Source organism: Strigops habroptila, chromosome 1, assembly GCF_004027225.2.
Source record: "Strigops habroptila isolate Jane chromosome 1, bStrHab1.2.pri, whole genome shotgun sequence".
In the NCBI taxonomy this organism is placed as follows: domain Eukaryota; kingdom Metazoa; phylum Chordata; class Aves; order Psittaciformes; family Psittacidae; genus Strigops; species Strigops habroptila.
The window spans coordinates 88,665,588-88,682,985 of NC_044277.2; the positions used below are offsets into that span (position 1 = coordinate 88,665,588).

A 17,398-nucleotide genomic window follows, 5' to 3' on the forward strand; every position below is an offset into this window, starting at 1 on the left:
ACAATAAAGTCCTAATTTTCCAGTCCCGAAACAAAGAAAATTTCCGCTGAAAAGAAGTTCTTATTTCAGGCCCATTTTCACCAGACATCTAAAAAATGTCACATCTTGAATAGGTTTTGGACATAATTCTAAGTAAGTTTCCTACCACAACAGAGCCTTGCTCATTAGCTGGGGATCTTAAGCAAACAATATCAAATGCAACAATATAATAAACAATGTTATTTTTATTTTGTAGCCATGTGAAAGTACCTCTGAGATTTACTAAAACTGTGGAGAAAATTAACATGTACTGGTGGCAGGCTCAAACTGATTCCAACTTTTGATCCAATTTTTTGATCCAATTACTCAGCACCCCAAACAATATTTTGATATTTGAAATCAAAAATCTGGCGGCAAAAAACCCCACTAATTTCATGTAAAAGTTGGAAATGCATTTAATTTTCTATATATATCTACTGGGTAGGTTGATAAACTGCTTCTTGGAAAGACAGTACTGATTTTAAGGCTGACAGAAGGAAAGTGGAATCTGTTCTGAGCAACAGTGACTAAAAAAACAGGCCTAATTTTTCTAAATACAAACCTGAAAGTAGAGATTGCATAACCAATGATCCAAGTCTTGAGAAATAAAATTTTCAATTTTCTTGAATCGGTCAACTTTGGAGTCGTAATGGCCTCTGAGGAAGGGACATTTAAATTTTCCCTCCAAAGTATTAAAATTGTTGTCACACACAGGAAAAGCTCCCCATCCCACTTCTCGATCAATCCAAGTATGTGTCCCACGAAGAAGGAAGAGTTCAAAGAGGAGGACCATGCCTGGCTTCACAGATTTTGTAGGTGGTAGAACCTAGTAAAGGAGGAAAAGAGAGATATATTAGTCATAAAAACACAGCAAGAGAACCAGCTTTCTTGTATCATTTAAAGCTCTACAAACTTCATACCTTTGAACCAATTTTGCACGCTAAAACAATTAACAACTCTTCTCTTTCCACCAAATCATGTATTTGAACAATTTTCTACTCTGACAGAAAACATTGTGCTTTTCGTCATGCTAATTTTATGATTTCTTTTTTGCCCTTGGCTTTATGAAAGTGTTCATTTTCTGTCTTTATTTACCACTGGTGGAAAAACATTGCCAGTAGAAAACTTTAAGACAGAGTAACAATCCAACTTGGAAACCTGAGGTGTCCCTGTGAGGGCTTACTGAAATTCATCACCAGGTTCTTCTTGCATCAGCTTTGAAGAGCTCATCAAATACCCAATGAGAACACTTGCAGTCTTGCTGCTCATTGAGTCATCAACTCTTCTCCACTCAGTTCTGGGAATAATACTGGTACACAATAATCCTCCTCCTTCAAATTAAAGCAGGGAAACTCTTCTTGCAAAGTATGTGATTCTCAAGGTAGGGTGGAAAAGGATTTTGAGGTAATAAACTCAACAAATTCTGTTTACACTTTTCATAAGATAGCTAAAGATATTCTTCTGAGCATCTTGGAGTTGTGGAAGAGGGCTACCAATGCTTTAGGGGCCTAGAGCAATTGTGTTCCTATGGCAAAGACTATTCAAAAGGTCAAATAAAACAAAAACCATATAAAAGCTAGAACGAGGAAGGTGATTACCATCATACCCTGTCTAACAGCTCTGAAGGGCAGCCACTTGGGGACAGGGGGAAAAAGTACGTCAGCTACATCTCTCAAACACCAAAACATCTCCTTTGCCACTGCTCCTACATATTCTCCTGGATTATAGAGAGCTAGAACTGCTTCAGCTCTTAAATAAATTATCTTGGATGCTTCCCTAATAGAGATATTGTTCTGTTATTCAAATGTTTTCCACATTTTTTTGTTCCCATTTCAGTCCTCAAAGTTCATAGCAGCAAAACCCTTGCCTTGCAGAGACTCCTGCTCAATCTTTCCTTGCCTTTCAAGGCAAGAGAAGGCCTTGCTTGGGAGAGAAAGAGGAGCATTTTTGTCTTCTCTCCTCCCTGTGAATTGGCACATACTTGCAGAAGACCACAACTTTGAAGGATATCCTCTAAGTGTTGTGTAGGATATACCCTTAGTACTTTTTGAAACTCAGAATAAGACCTCCAAATAGAAGACATCCATCCAAACTGATCACCCACTATTAAAAACGTAAAATGCCAAAGTTTTCTTAAATTAGCAGAGATTTCCTAAATCAGACAACATTCTGCAGCTGATAACCAGCCACAAACCTTTACTGCTTCAAATATTTCTGCACATAAGCACATACCTTAATGCAGGTCTTTCTAGACTGATATATTTAAATACAAGTATCATTTTTATACTCCTGATTGAACAGTAGGCAAGATAATAAGTACAACTCAGGTACAGCCAAACTTTTTCTTCTTTTTCAGAAGCAGCTAAGGAATTTATCCATAATAATATTTGCTATGTTAGGAAATGCTACATGTTCTCAGTTGTGCTGCATTCTATAAATTTTTTAAGAGATAAATATAAATTAATATTTCTATTAATACACCTTCCTGTTTCACGTTATATATTGGTTTTAGATAACAGCAAGAGAGAGGAAGTAACTTAAGGAAATCTTTTAAAACTATAAATATTGTCATTATTATGTAGGTGTACTTTATATTAATTATGTAAATATATTCTAAGACTCAGTGTAGGCTTAAAATGAAACAGAAGCATCTGTTGAAAAATGCCATAACCCTGTGGCAGCTGTTATTAAACCATTAACAGTATCAGGTTTCATTTAAACCAGATTTACCATTTTCTGTAACAGCCCGTGGGAAAGCTAAAAACATTAGGCACAAATTAGTGACAAGAGAGATCCTTAATCAAGCCATACATTTCATTTGGCTAGCTGGGTGCTAGATAGTAACCTCTGTGCTACAAATTAAAGATGGTGGTTACAAGGCTATGATCAAAGACAGTTACCTGCATTATTGAACAATCCCAAAGCATACAGCTTTGGGCAGCTAAAATCACTGCCATCTCACAACATCGCTTTTGTTTTCTCCCTTGTTTCCCAGACTTACTCTTTTCTTAAGAATAACTCTACAGTATATGCTCTTCTGCAAGCCTGCCTATAAAGAGACAGTGGTCAAGCAGTTGGTGTAAGGGTAATCATTGTGAATATTAAAAGTTTATTTCTTTGTTTTCTGCTCACAGTTATTCTTCCTTTGCCATAAGCTCTCATCCTGGACATAGATTGCAAACTCACTCTTTGGGACAGGAAATATCCCTTTGCTTACAGTTGCAGGAGCTGGGTATTTAAGCTGTGCCATGATCCAAACACATAATAACAAAACAAAACTAAGGATTTTTGTCACATGCCTGTGTGCTACAAAGACTGAGGTTGTAAGGATTATCATTGTGGGAGTCCTTATGCATGAACGCTGGGTGTCTGATCCAGGTAGAACAGTATCACACACCTCAGTTTGCACAGTCAAATAAAACATACCTATCAAGTAAGAAAATTCTGTTGAACGCATACAAAAATCCAGGCTAAGTCTCTACCTGTTACCCTCTGCCAGCATGCCAAGCACTCACACAGGTTCCTATGGGATTTCATTTCCATCCTGACGACCACCAGGAGTGTGATTTATATGAAGGAACTGCTGTTTAGGAAGGGACAGCCAGGCTGAAGCAGAAAACTTCAAAAAGAAAGCAGGTCACCTCAACAACCTCATGTTAAACTTATTCCCATCACCATGGAGAACATGCATCTCCATCACAGTTCACTGTCCCTCAGCCACAGGGTCAGACAGCCTTGGAAGGAGTTCAGTGTTGTTCCACCAGCCCTTCATTAGCCTCCTACCAGGCAGTAAGCCTGGGAGCAGGGATTTGTGGTACTGCCAACACAGACCCATCGTTGTGCAGAGATGCGCAAAGACATTTAGGCACATAGCTCTAATTGAAATCCATGGTCCTTGAGTGCCTGCATGCCTCTGTGTGTTTGGGCTGTCATGCTCAGGTAGAGGGCAGGGAACAGCTCAGATGGTTAGAGGAGGAGGAAGGGAATCAGTAATTGCTCTCTCTCAAGAGGCTCAGAGCAGTGTCTGGGACGGGCAAGGCACAGGCAGCTCAAAGTGGCCAGTTTGTTTTCAGGGACTGAAGAGAGGATAAAAAAAATTAAAAAAATAAAATAAAAAAAAAATTAAAAAATCAACAGTTATATTTTCTCTGCTGGGGGGAACATCTTTTCAGGCACTATTTGGTAAGTCAGTCCACAAGTCTGCACCAACACTGTTGATGTTCAAAGAGAGCATACGGTGTAAATACAGCTTCATGGGTTTTAATAGGTCTACTTTTTAACACCCTATCTCTCTGTTTCTCTTTGCTCAGGTAAAATTTCCATTGAGGTCTGTGAGGTATATAGCCTTTTCAGTGCGATGAAAGCATCCAGTGCCCACTTTCTACTGCTGTAATTTCTTCTTCAGAGAGATGCAGCAGAGAATAAATAATGCTGTGTATGCCGGCACAAGCACAAGTAATTCTTCTTAGTCTGCAGTTAACAGTGTTGCATTTAATTGAATTAAAGCATAGTGAACTAAAATTATCTCTTGCCACTATTTCTGAATTCAACTGTTTTATATCAGTTTTATTGTAATATATCTTACTTCCCCATATGCCACCATAATTTCAACAAAGAAATCGTTTACTCTAGAGAGAGAATGAATCCTATTTGAATATTGCAATAAACAGATCCAGTGTGAGGATTTGAGGTTTTTTTGTCTGACTGACTTTTGGGCTTTAACCTTGTCAGAGAAGAAATAAACCTTTGCTTCTCTCCTCTACACCTTCAAATGCTTTCCACTTTGAAGAAAAAGGACATTGCTTAATTCACGTAACACAAAAAATTGACCACTAAACATGTACAACTCAAATAGATTAAAGTGAATTTGAATATCGAAAGGTAATTCAATGTTTACTTTTTATACAGAAGAATCTTGCAAAACACCATAGAAATAAACAGCTCATCGCTTCCGATTATGAAAACTGCAGCAAATAAATCTTACTGGTGTATAACACAGGTAGAAAACCTTTTAAATAGGAAGCAGTTCCAATCAAGCTATTTCATTAACAAATAAAAAATTATTTCACTATGTAAAATGAGTAGTGCTGGAGACAAGACTTTTATTGCCAAAATAAGGTGGGGTTTTCACAACCGAATTTCAAGCCCTCCCTGTTTATGTGAAAGCCAGCATACAGGCAGAGGGAAGGGCATTCTTGGGAAGTGTTTGTGTAACTTTAAAATTTATAAAAGGCCAGAGGAGAGGGAATAAAAACATAGACTGAGGTAAAAATAAAATATCATGTTATTAAGGTTTCCAAAAGTCCTATCTATCATCAGAATGTCCTGGAGTAACTGGAAGCTTGCTTTCTCAGTTTTCCATCACTGCCTGTCTTTGAACAGGTATCTGAATACAAAATAACACACAAATCAAAGGAAGACCATGCAGCACACTATCACTCATTTCCCCATTTTTATTTTTTTTTTTTAATTTTCTGAAAAAGAGAACAAAACTTTCAAGCCTGGCATAGGTCAAATGACTTCTTGACTCTTTCCTCTCCCTGCAGCTTGCACATCTCCTTAAACCTTTATGCAGTACCACCATCTTTCCCGTGACCCAGTATCCCAACCTCCCTGATTGTGGGGAATTACAGACCAGAAGTGGTTGTGGCAGAGCACACGAGCTCAGGATCACAGATGAGCTGCATGGAGTACAGGGCAGCAGTACCTGTAAGCAGGAAACTTATTCACTGCTTTCAGTCCTGGAGCAGTGGCAGCAAGCAGGATTTCTCCTGACACACTGTGCCAAAGCAGCCTGGCTCCTTCCCAGAGCCACACCAAGTGCCCTGATGGAAACACCTCCTGCCTTCTCCCATGCTATCAGAGCAACAACAATTCCCCACTGCCTTTTCCTCTAGAAGAGGTAACTCAGGCCATAGCTAACTCTAGCAGCATCACATGCAGCACGACTACTTTACACCAGAGGACCAGAATCTGGCCTTTTATCTTCCCAAATACAGGAGAATAATGTTTGCATTCTGTGAGCTTTAGCCTCCGCATCTGTTGCTAATTGTCGTGGCACATCTGCTGCTAATTCTTTTCTGTTCTTTGACCAGCAGGGAGTAGTAATGTATGGTACAGCCAGCTCCAGCCTCCCCAAGTGTTTCTGGTAATATACCGCTGGCCTGGGCAGATTCTGACCTCATCTTGTGAGGGGAGAAATTGTCTTTGTAAGAGGAAAGCAGGAACCCCAGCTTCTTCTCCTGCCACTCCCATCTCATGTATTCCCGAGATTGATTCCAGCATGATCAGAGCATGAGTTTCCTTGGGATAACTTAGGCCACTGGCACACGACAGCAGGGTTTTTTTGTTTTGCGTCAAGAGGACATATACTTTGCTCAGTAAACCGTTCAGAGCCAAGGAGCCTCATGGAGACATGGCTCAGTTAGCATGCAGGACTGAGTCACAGCAGTGCCGCTCTGCCTGCCCAGGGCTCCAGGGCAGCAGCAGGCAACTTTCCTCTCCTTTTTGCTCCACCCGTTACTTCACCTCAGGTCTCTTTCCTGACATTGTTCCAGATTCCACAACACACCTCACATAGCATAGCATCTCCTTCCTCCATAAGCTTCAGTCCAGCCTAGGACACAACAACTTTCCCGTCACCAGGGAATCTGTGACAATAGGGAATTCACACTCCTGCAGTATTCTCTGGATGGTCAAGACCTGGCCATACTCTGCTCTCTTTTTGGAGGCTCAGCTATCACCCATCCAGGAAAGAAACAGGAAGATTGACTCCTGATAACAAACCCTCTTTTCCTTGTGTGCTCTGCTTAAAAGTTGCATGTTCAAACAGGATCACTTTTTGTTCTTTTGTGGCATAAATTACTTCTCCCATTTATGTAGTATAGCTTTGCAACTAACTTCCTCATCCTGAGCTCATAGACAACTATTTGAAATGTAAAATTCTCCAAAACCAGATCTTGTAAGTATAAAAAAGAAACTGCCTTCCAAGGGCATTTTGCTGGTTCCTACAACTCGGAGATATGGACTAAAACACAGCTTAAACCCCTTTTCACAGTTCCAGACTGTCAGCTTTGGTGAGTCATAGAATTGTTCCATTTTTCCACTCACAGCATTTTTTTGTTGTGGCGGGTATTTATTTTGCTCTTGGTGTCCTCTGTTTTTTGGAGTTCACTTAGAGCTAAAGGACACAGGCAGAGCCTGCTGCATTCTACATTCCTGCTGATCTGCGCCAGATAATATACGACTTTTGTACAACTATCGTAACCCATGGTTTACACCAAGCTCTCTTAGAGACATTATTTTCCTTTAGGTAGAGAATAGGCCATGGAATGGTCCCAAATAAAAGCCTGTCCCTAGATACTCATGATTTTTAACATATGTCTACTAGATTTTCCAACACAGACCACATACCTTAACCTAGCTAGATATGATGCATTACAATGTAGGCCACATTTCTGAGGTCTTTGGGCAGCATGCATTGGTCTAAGCTGAAAGAGCACGCACGGTACTGTCCAGCAGGTGTTTCCAAGAGCTCCTCCACCAGAACACGATAACTAGACAACATGTGGAAAGTAACCCCAGTTAATTACCAAAACCTGGGATAAGTAGTAATATTTTGTTTATGGAAATTAATTGCATATTGCTAAATAAAGTAGATACAATAGATTCTAATATGCAATGGCTTTCTAATGTCAGTACACCAGACTTAATGAATCATAGAATGGTTAAGGTTGGAAGTGACCTTAAAGATCATCTATTTCCAACCCACTTCCAGTGGAAAGGACACCTTCCACTAGACCAGGTTGCTCAAAGCCCCATCCAACCTGGCCTTGAACACTGCCAGTGATGGGGCAACCACAAATTCTTCAGGCAACCTGTTCCAGTGCCTCACCACTCTCATCACGAAGAACTTCTTTCTATAGCTAATCTAAATCTAGTCTCTTTCAGTTTAAAGCCATTTCCCCTTGTCCTGTCACTACCCGCTCTTGTAAAAGGCTCTTCTCCAGATTTCTAGTAGGCCCCCTTTAGGTGCAGAAAGGCTGCTCTAAGATCTCTCCTGAGCCTTCTCTTCTCCAGGCTGAACAACCCCAACTCTCTCATCCTGTGTTCAAAGGAGGGGTGCTCCAGCCCTCTGATCATCTTCATGGCCCTCCTCTGGACTCACTTGAGCAGGTCCACATCCCTCTTGTGTTGAGAGCCCCAGAGCTGGCTGCACTTCTCCAGTAATCCCTTCAAGTCTTCACACAGTGTTGGAAATGGAGTTTTCTACATTGGGAAAGTCCATCTAGGAGCAGCAAAGGTCTCCAGAGAAACCACCTGGCTACAGCTCATGGATGGAACAGGATCTGTGCACAGCACAGCACTGGATCAAAGGAGGTCCCTGTGACACTTTCTAGTGGGCACACAGCAAGGACAATGACTCATCGCCATTTGGGTAGGAGAGCAGCCAGCCCGAGCAGCATGGTGCCCTTGGCCCTGTGGTGTAAGCAACACCCAGTCTGAGGGCAGCTCGTGGCATGATGTGGAGGTCTGTCCCCAGGATGGCACAGCGGAACAGAATTGCTTTGAAAACAAGCATTTTGAGGAGCTGTTGCAAAAAGACATTTAGCAAATAACAATTGAAAACCAAACCCCCACCAAAAAACTTCAGATAAACAAAATAGAAGCAGTAACAAGTATGTGTTCCTGCTGCATGAAAAAAAAAGAAAACCCCAAACAAAAACAAACTAAACCTGCAGTCTTCAAATAAATACAAGCATCTGTCTAAGATTAGTTCTTGCATTAACCAAAAGGTTCACGTAGCACCTTATCATCCCAACTACAAATAATTGCATCCAGGCAAAATTTAAGTGTCTTTCATTTTGAAAGTCCTCTGGCATTGCCAACCATTATTACTTCCTATCTTTTTTCATAGTGTATCAAATTCTTACGTTATGTCCTATAAAGTGTCCTAGAGCTAAATGTTCATCTGTGCCAGCATTTCACTCAAGAATAAAATAAGGGGAGTTGGAGAAAAAAAGTTTGTGCTCTACTTTTCCTAATGATACCTTGTTTTGTAATTATTAAAAGCATCACAGTCCTTAGACAGCTGCTGACATACAGAAAATAAGGTCCTTGAAACTGTTTGTTTCATGATATTTTAAGAATTAATACTGTAGGTCATGTTAATCAGTTTCTGTAGTTTTCAAAATGCACTTCAGGGAAGAAAATCCTGGGAATGACTAATAACAGCAAAGATATGAACTTTATTCGTTATATATCTAACTCTGAATGTGAACATTACCAAAGTACTTTGCCATCTTAAGTATTTAGGAAGCCTTAAATAAAAAATAAATCCACCTTATTCAGTGAAATAGAACATCCTCTTTTTCAAGCAAAAGAATTCAAATTTATTAATTTTGTAGCTATATTTTAAAATGAGTGTCAGCCCCTGCTAGATGACTGCATGATAAGTGTCCTGAAACTTCAGGAAAAGGCACTAAATTTTTCACAGCATTTGTGTTTCATTTTCAGAGTAATAAAAATATGGTGCCCTTTTAATAATGAATAATAGATCTCCTGGTATGATTTACATGCGTGGATTAAATGTCATGTTTGAAAAGTTGCTGTTTTATTCATATTGAATTTCCCTCAAGTAAAACAAAATGGTACTCAGCTACTGTTCTAATATTGCTAGTACCTTGCCACACTGGTACATAAATATTAACCAGTTGATATACTCTTTAAAAATCTACAGATCTGTGAACTGTTCTGTCAGCAACAGTGGTTTTATATGCATATGAATTGATTTAGTGCTATGCTGAGTTCCAGGTACATTGTGGAATAAGCGTAGCACCAGTGCTCACATGCTTCTGGAGCTCACTTTGTTGTTTTGCTGAAGTGCCAATTCTGGAAGGCTGGCACAGAATAAGGACTGATGCCGAATAGGTGCAGCAGGACCCAGGGTTAAAAAGCAGCTTGGGAAGCCCCACACTGACACAATTGTCCCTGCTTCTCCTCATCAGGCTGGACTGACATCCCAGGTGACTTGACAGCTCAATGAAAGTTTTTTAAATGTCACTTGCAAGCAGTCTCATTGGCTTATAGTGCTCCTCACAATAGCTGAAAATTTCCTATCTGAACTTCCCTTTCTGAACAAAAACTTGTTTCCTAACAGGCAATATTTTTTCTGGAAAAGTGTTCCAGAAATGTTTATAATTTATTGCAAATACTTGAAATAGGAACATTCTCCTTAAAAATTCCTTCTCTTAGTAGGTGAAACTAGTGATGTACAACAAAATAGTCTGGTCCTGATAACCAAAATTTTTTAAAAGAGAAATATTTTTGCCACATTCCATTTTCATGTCATTGAAGCCCATGAATATCTTGATTTTGAAAAGTTAAGATTTGTTCTTACTTTTATAATTGCTTCATACAACTATTTTAATGTTTACTGAACTAACTTAAGAAAAGCTGACAAAAAAACCCCACCACTTTTCCTGAACAAAATTAAATTTTCGCATACCACAACTCATTTGTGCTCTTCAAGTCATCATTAAGCTGAAAAATGTAATCTGTACCTGCTAACACTGGGACACGATCTTATGGAGTAAGAAGACACTGCTTTAAATACACATTTTAAATAAATAAATGAAAAATGTTTACTGACTACTTGGGTCTTATCTATAGTAGCATCTTAGCCACCATGAGAAGCAATAAGAAAATTATACTAGCAAAATCCTTGGTCTAGTGTAAAGATGATGCTGACTTGTCTGTGCAGGTGCTGCAAAGGACAATCTAGTCGCATAACTGCCTTACTAGATGCACAGTAAACATACCTCCTTTCCTATCCTCTCCTTACTCAACTTTCATTCCAGACCTGAGAAAAATGAGTGTATGGAAAGTTTAAGAACAAAGCTTCTTTACTGCCAGAGTCAACCTACTGCATTTTTTGAATCTCAGCTTGAGTTCACATTCACTTTGTGTTATAATGTAGGTGAAGCTTCAAAATAGCTCTTGCTTCATCTAAACCAGACAGCATTAACCCATCCAAATCTAAAGTTCCCTTGAATAAACTAAATATACGACAAAGTCCTTGAAATGCAGGGTCTAAAACAAGTCCCTTTCAGCTCATGCTTCTGAACATTGCTATTCCTAAAAAATTGCATCATTTGAAACAGCAATTGCATTTTATCGCAATCCTAAGCATTCATAGGTGCTTTGTCAAGCATAATTTAAGTAAAAAAATGACTCGTGTGACTGTCTGGTCTTACTGAAAGCCAAATAAAATTCAACTGGAGCTACAAGGAGCCACTGCCTAAAAAGCAGTCAGAGGTTACCAGGGGAGGTAGGTTGACAAACTAAAGAGGAGGACAGTGAAGGAGGGGAAAGAAGGGAAGCTGGCAAGCTGAAGCAAAGAACATTGATTAATGAACAAAAAACATTTTTGAAAGGTCACGTGCGCAAGTCAGACTACCCCTGAGGCAGATCTAACTTACATGACCAGCACTTTCTGTACACAGCAGGTAACCCATGCTGACACCAACTCTGCCGACATGACAGGGTTATTATTTTTGGAAGGATGTAGTGTTCTGGAACAATTTCTCTAATATATTAGTTAAAACTAAGCTTTCCTTCAATATCAAGTGTTCATGTCCTCATTTTTACCATGTTTACACTGAACTCCTACCATTATTCTGGCCAATGAAAACAAAAGCTTATTCTTCATTTGTGAGCACTCGTATTTTCCCCCCTGTAATACATCCCAAGGCAGCAGTGCTGGGTATAAGATTGTGTTCAAACCCAGCTGTTCATCTGGAGCTTCACAGTGAGACCTCACTGTTTTGCAGTAGATGCTACCCATCTGAAGCTAAAATTTTCCTCATCTCTTCACAGATTGTTACTTTTGAAATGTTAAGGTTATGAGCCAATACCAAGGTGAAAGAACAGAAAAGTTGAATCATCAAGGGTATAACACCTATGTCTTCAAAATGAGCTAGTGGAGGAGGTTCTCTAAAATGCTGACGTTAAGATTAAGGTGTCCATTATACCATAGTGAAGACAGGGAATCATCAGAAGGTCATTTAATCTAATTTAGCCACATGGTACCACATTTTTAGTGGACTTGCCCAAGACCTGTACCCTGGTTCACTTGACTAAAAATGAAGTTTTGAATTTAAATGTCCTCTGTGAGACTCATAGAGGACTTTAAAGCAAACTCTGGAAAAGTGGTAAAAGTACAAAGCATTTCTCTCACCTTTGGACGAAGCATAATAGCCACCTCTAAACAGTTACTGAGGTGTCCACACAACCCAGTGGAGACCAATAGAAAGACAATTATGTGGACTTTGCACTTACTCTTCATAAATCCATGACAGGAGTTCCTTTGCATTGAAGAGCAGCTAGACAACAAATGGGTCAATCTGAACTAGCTCTTGCTTAGTACCAAGAACAGAGGTACGCAGTTTTGAACAAGCAATGTTCTTGAGGCAGGAGCAAAAGCAGCAGGCAAGAACCAGGAGAAGCATGATTCTGAAAGCAAGAGGCAGGGCATGCCAGAGTTGTTCAGTTGTACTGCCTGTAGTCTTCTCCTTTCAATGAAGCCTAAGATGACAGTACTTTGTCTTCAAGGCAGTAAGCAGGATGCATGTGTCCTGCTTATGGAGGAATCCCAGCTCAGTGATTTCTCCAGTTCTCCAACAGATACATGTGTTTGGTTTAACATCATGTGACAGTCACATTCACAGTTTCCCTCCCTCTATAAGTGATTCTTTTCATACCAACAGCTGTATTTACATACACAGTTCATTATCCATTACAGATGATAAACAATTCAAAAGCAGAAAATGTGACTTAGCAGCACTTTATATAATCACAAACCCAATAGCTGAAATGACCTACCTGCAAATAACTGAAAGCATCAGTACCATACATAAAAGTTGTTTTATTTGAAAGCTCTTTTGGATAGGGACTGCCTGTGTGTTCTGTATCTACACAACACCTCTCACAATAGAAGGGGTGGAGGAAGAAATCTACTGTTCAGGTCATACTACAAAATAAATAATTGAAAATGAAAGAGACTCTCCTCCTCATTCTACCAATGCCTCATAACACACACAAAAAATAAAAACCCACACAGAGAGATGGGGGTTGTTTCTCAAACTGTAAAGAAGCTTTCATGTGCCAGAGAGTTTATCTTAGACCAGTGTTTCAACCAGCACTAGGCATTAGCTACAACAGTGAACAACTGACACACAACAATCCTGCCATGCACAGCATGCTTAGGCAGGAAAATATGTGTGCCTCAGTTGCAAAAGACAGAACAGAGCCTCAAGTGTTTGGGCTCCTTCCAAAATAATCCAAATGCTGCTTTTTTGGCAAATGGGGGTCAATGGAGCTAAAAACTCACAGAAGGATTTGGGCATTCATGTGTTTATATACACCCACTCGTTCATTTATTATTCTAAAGCTACTTTACAGAAATCAAATTACATAGCTGACAAGTTGCATAGATAAGAGAGAATAAAAGTAAAATTTAAAATTAGCTGACAACAGTATATGATGTAGTGTATATTTGGCACTTTTAGAGTGAGTGATGAGGGTTAACCTAGGGGAAAAAAAATTGCACCTTCCTAAATTGCACCTTAAATTATTAAATAAATTATTAACATGATGGAATGCATTAAATATATAAGCCTGAAGGAGAAAGAGCAGATGTGTTTTAACTTTCAAAGCAAAGACAGCATATTTAAGAAGTGTTGCTTACTGTCTGGATACTTTGTCCAAAGTAGATTTCAGCGTTGTAGAAGTTTCCATCATGACTAACAGGCAGCGTTGTCCCGGCCTGAGGCTGCTGCCTCATTTTGGACCACTCCAGCAAGCCACCACCTAAGTGGCTGAGAACAGAAACTTTGAGGGTGTAGTGGCCTTTAGGGACCTTATCTTTGACTCCCCTCAGGCATTTGATGTGAATTTCTATCGGTTGTGGTGTCTTGGAGCAGCCAACCTAGGGAGAGGGGTCTGAGTTACTGATCTGGGTAGAGCTGTCTTCAACCATACAATTAGCAAGGACAAATTTCTTCAAGAAAATAACTACTGAAAAGCAGACAACATACTTCTTGTTCAACCTGCAATTACCTATTGCTAACCAAGGATCTGCAATTAGGGAGGTCAAAAGTCACAGAGATGACAGATAAAAAAAAAAAATACAAATACTACTAATAAAATGTTCGGCATCTTTGGAGGGAAGGCGGAGCTGTTGAAGTGTGACATCAGAAGCCATTAGCCTGCAACAATAAGGCAGAATTAACTGGAAAACAATACCATCAAGAATATAGCATGCTTTGCAAGACAGGCACAATACATGATGTGATGAGCAGGCTGCAGGCACAGAGTGAAAGAAAGGGCAGGCCATGTTTTTATACTAATTATTAGTCTTGCCAAAGCTATTAGTGCTGTGTAATATGCATACTATACTTTCACCTTCCGATTATCATATAATCAGATTCTCTTAAAAATAGTAATCAACGTTCAACATGTGTAGAGTTTAATAACAGCTCCCTACAGACGCCTTTATTCCAAGTCCAGACAAAAGGAAACATCTGCTGCTTGCTGTTGACAAGATGTTGTCTGAGTTACAGAATGTTTAGTACGGAATAAATGCTGTGCTGTGTATCAGAATTGCCTTTCTGGTGCTTTCCTTGAATGCACAGCTTATAGCGCAGTGGTTGGCAGAGGAGAACAGACACAGTGGTATGATCCTTACAAGTCCTGCCGGAGTAAAGGTGTAGGGTCTGTCACTACACCAGCGGATACTTCAGTGCTGTCCAAATGCAGTCTGTAGGGTCAGGCACTTAACAGGGAGTCTCAGCTTGGCTCCAGTATTGAATTCAATGGATACAATTCCTTTGCAATAACTAACTATTTAGTTATCAATAATTTCTTCTTTTTTTTTTCCTAAGGATCTATTTCTTCCATTATTTTGAGAAAACACAGTGCTAGGTGGTCTTTTAATGCCATGTGATACAAGAATCCATGCCACATTTCAGAATCAAATGGCTACCTTGACTACTAGGTTTAGTAGTCTCACAGTTTAAGCCTACAGTAGCTAATAATCTCTTCTTTAATCCTGTCTTCGATTTATTTTGGGAGAGATAGCATATTTCCATATAGATAGAAAGCTTCTGGAATTAAATTAAGCAGTTATATAAACAGTTGAATTTGTTAAACTTCTTTTGTTTCTCAACACAAACCATACTTAACAACTAATCTGAATGACAATTATTTTCAGCTTAATTAGAAAATCTTAATTAACAATGAAGATTTAACCTTAATATTTTTGGTTTCTGAATCATATATAAAAAAAATTAACATTATGTGAATAAATAAGACAATCTTTTTAAACCTCAAGGCAGGATTACTGATGCAGGCAGACTTCGTTATTAAACACATTCTAAATTAAACGCCTCTATGAATTTTATACTGAAATATATTGTGATAGTTTTGCATGCCAAATGTGACATTTTGTATTTTAGATTCATCTTCTGTAGTAATTTTGGAAATGTCATACAAACAAAGATTTTGTCATTTACCAATGGAATTACTATGCATGGCCGGTTAGCCATCTCTTTTCTGGCTCTTCTGGTTGTTTCAAGTCAGCAAGCCATAAAAAATCTTTATCTCTCTGAAACACAGCAATTTGGAAGATAATCGAATAGTGACTGGGGGGCAGAAACGCCAGTCTGAGGAATTATACCACAATCTCTCTTGCATTTACAACCTTCCTCAAAGCGAGTGTCAGTCGAGTAGGAAAAGGAGATAGAAGATTCATCATATTTCAAGCCTGTCTCATTTGCATGGTTGCATAGCTGTCTCATCTCCTGCTGAAAGACTTTGCTTGGCCAGCGCTGACAAACTGTTTTGAAGAACTCTTGCCATGCCCAAATGATTCATCATTAATAGGTTTAGACATTCTCTTTAAGCATATGGTTACTTCTGCTGGGAAGCACATTTTGAAACCTGCTAAATTCTATCCTCTTAAACTATGAAAAGAAAAAAAAAAAACAAACCAACACAATGCAATTGATCTAGTCATTTAGAAGCCTGCATCAGGAAAAAGAGCACTCAGGGAGAACACCTCACCTTCTCACAAGGTCCTGTTGCTACATTTAATCCAGTATTCAGAACTGCAAGGTTACCAAAGCTGGCTACCATTTCTTCTTCACTTTCACTCCCCTCTGTTTTCAATGGCTGACTTCCCACTCTGCAGCAGTTAGAAAGGGAAGAGGGAAAAACTACTCAAAAGAAAGGAACTACAATGCAGACTCAGAAAGCACTTGGTGTTGCAAATATATCGTAGTTTGATGTTTTCCTTGAACATATCATAAGCCTTGCAAGGCACCCAGGAGAAACAACAGTGTGCTAAAGCAGAGAAATAGCTAGGCTTCAAAAAGCAGCATACAAAAAGTGCAGTCACAGCCCCAGTATTACGAACAGCATTTGTCAGTCTGTGCCACAGGTCGATATAAGGAACCTAAAGTTTCCCAGCTCTGTCTGGCACTGGCACTCAGATTCTAAGTTAAGAAGACTAAAATAGGAAGCCGTTGTTTCTGTTGACCCTTTGAGGACTAACTGACATCTTCAATTAATTGGAACAAGTTTTTAGAAACCATTGGTTCCTTGGGGACTGGGTTGCTTTAAACCACTAAAAAAATATATATTTATATATATACACATATATACAAATCTTCCCTTTTACAAAAAATCTTCTGAATTTATGTATAAGTCTTTTATCATTTATAAATCTTCTAAAAATCTTAATTTACAGATATAAAAAAATCTATGTAGGTGATATAAGTCGATATGTACGCATATATGCACACACATTTTCTGCTTTATGTGAACCATTAAACATTCCTTGGCATTCATATGTCAACTTCTTGTTTAGTTAATTTTAGGGGGTAATTAGATCAACTCAAAGATTTTTTTTTTTTTTTTTTTTTTTCTAAGTGAGGTCCCTGTGGCAATATAGAACACCAGCAAATAGTATAAGAACAGCCCTCCACTGGATAACCCGAAGCTGCCCTGCCTAGGGCACAGGTTACACAGAAGGCACAGTACTCTATGGAGAAAGCCTTGTCCTAGATCACAGAAGGAGCAAATGCAAAACTAAGTCATTTGTAATAAGCAGTATAAAGCTATATGCTTTGGCAATCCCATGCCATCTTCAATGGACGCAGAACTGTGCGTAATTTCCCTGTCCCTGCTCGGCACCAGTATCTAAATAGAAATGGCCCTAAGTAAAAACATCTGCAGATGCTCTGCTGACCTCAAAACACTTCAGCTCTTGCCTCCACTACCTGCTTTAAAAGGTTAGTGAGGGTCAGTTGGTCACAACAAC

The 17,398-nt window shown here is 39.2% G+C and overlaps 1 protein-coding gene across 1 annotated transcript in view; it reads right to left on the reverse strand.

Moving 5' to 3' along the window:
* OFCC1 (orofacial cleft 1 candidate 1) overlaps positions 1–17,398 on the reverse strand; it is a 167,098-nt gene that overhangs the window by 106,536 nt on the left and 43,164 nt on the right. Inside the window, exons 8-10 of the mRNA XM_030479996.1 lie at positions 16,141–16,261; positions 13,766–14,005; positions 581–844 (exon numbers count right to left, since the gene is read on the reverse strand). Coding sequence (XP_030335856.1) covers positions 581–844; positions 13,766–14,005; positions 16,141–16,261 — 625 coding nt within the window. The remainder of the gene's footprint in view (positions 1–580; positions 845–13,765; positions 14,006–16,140; positions 16,262–17,398) is intronic.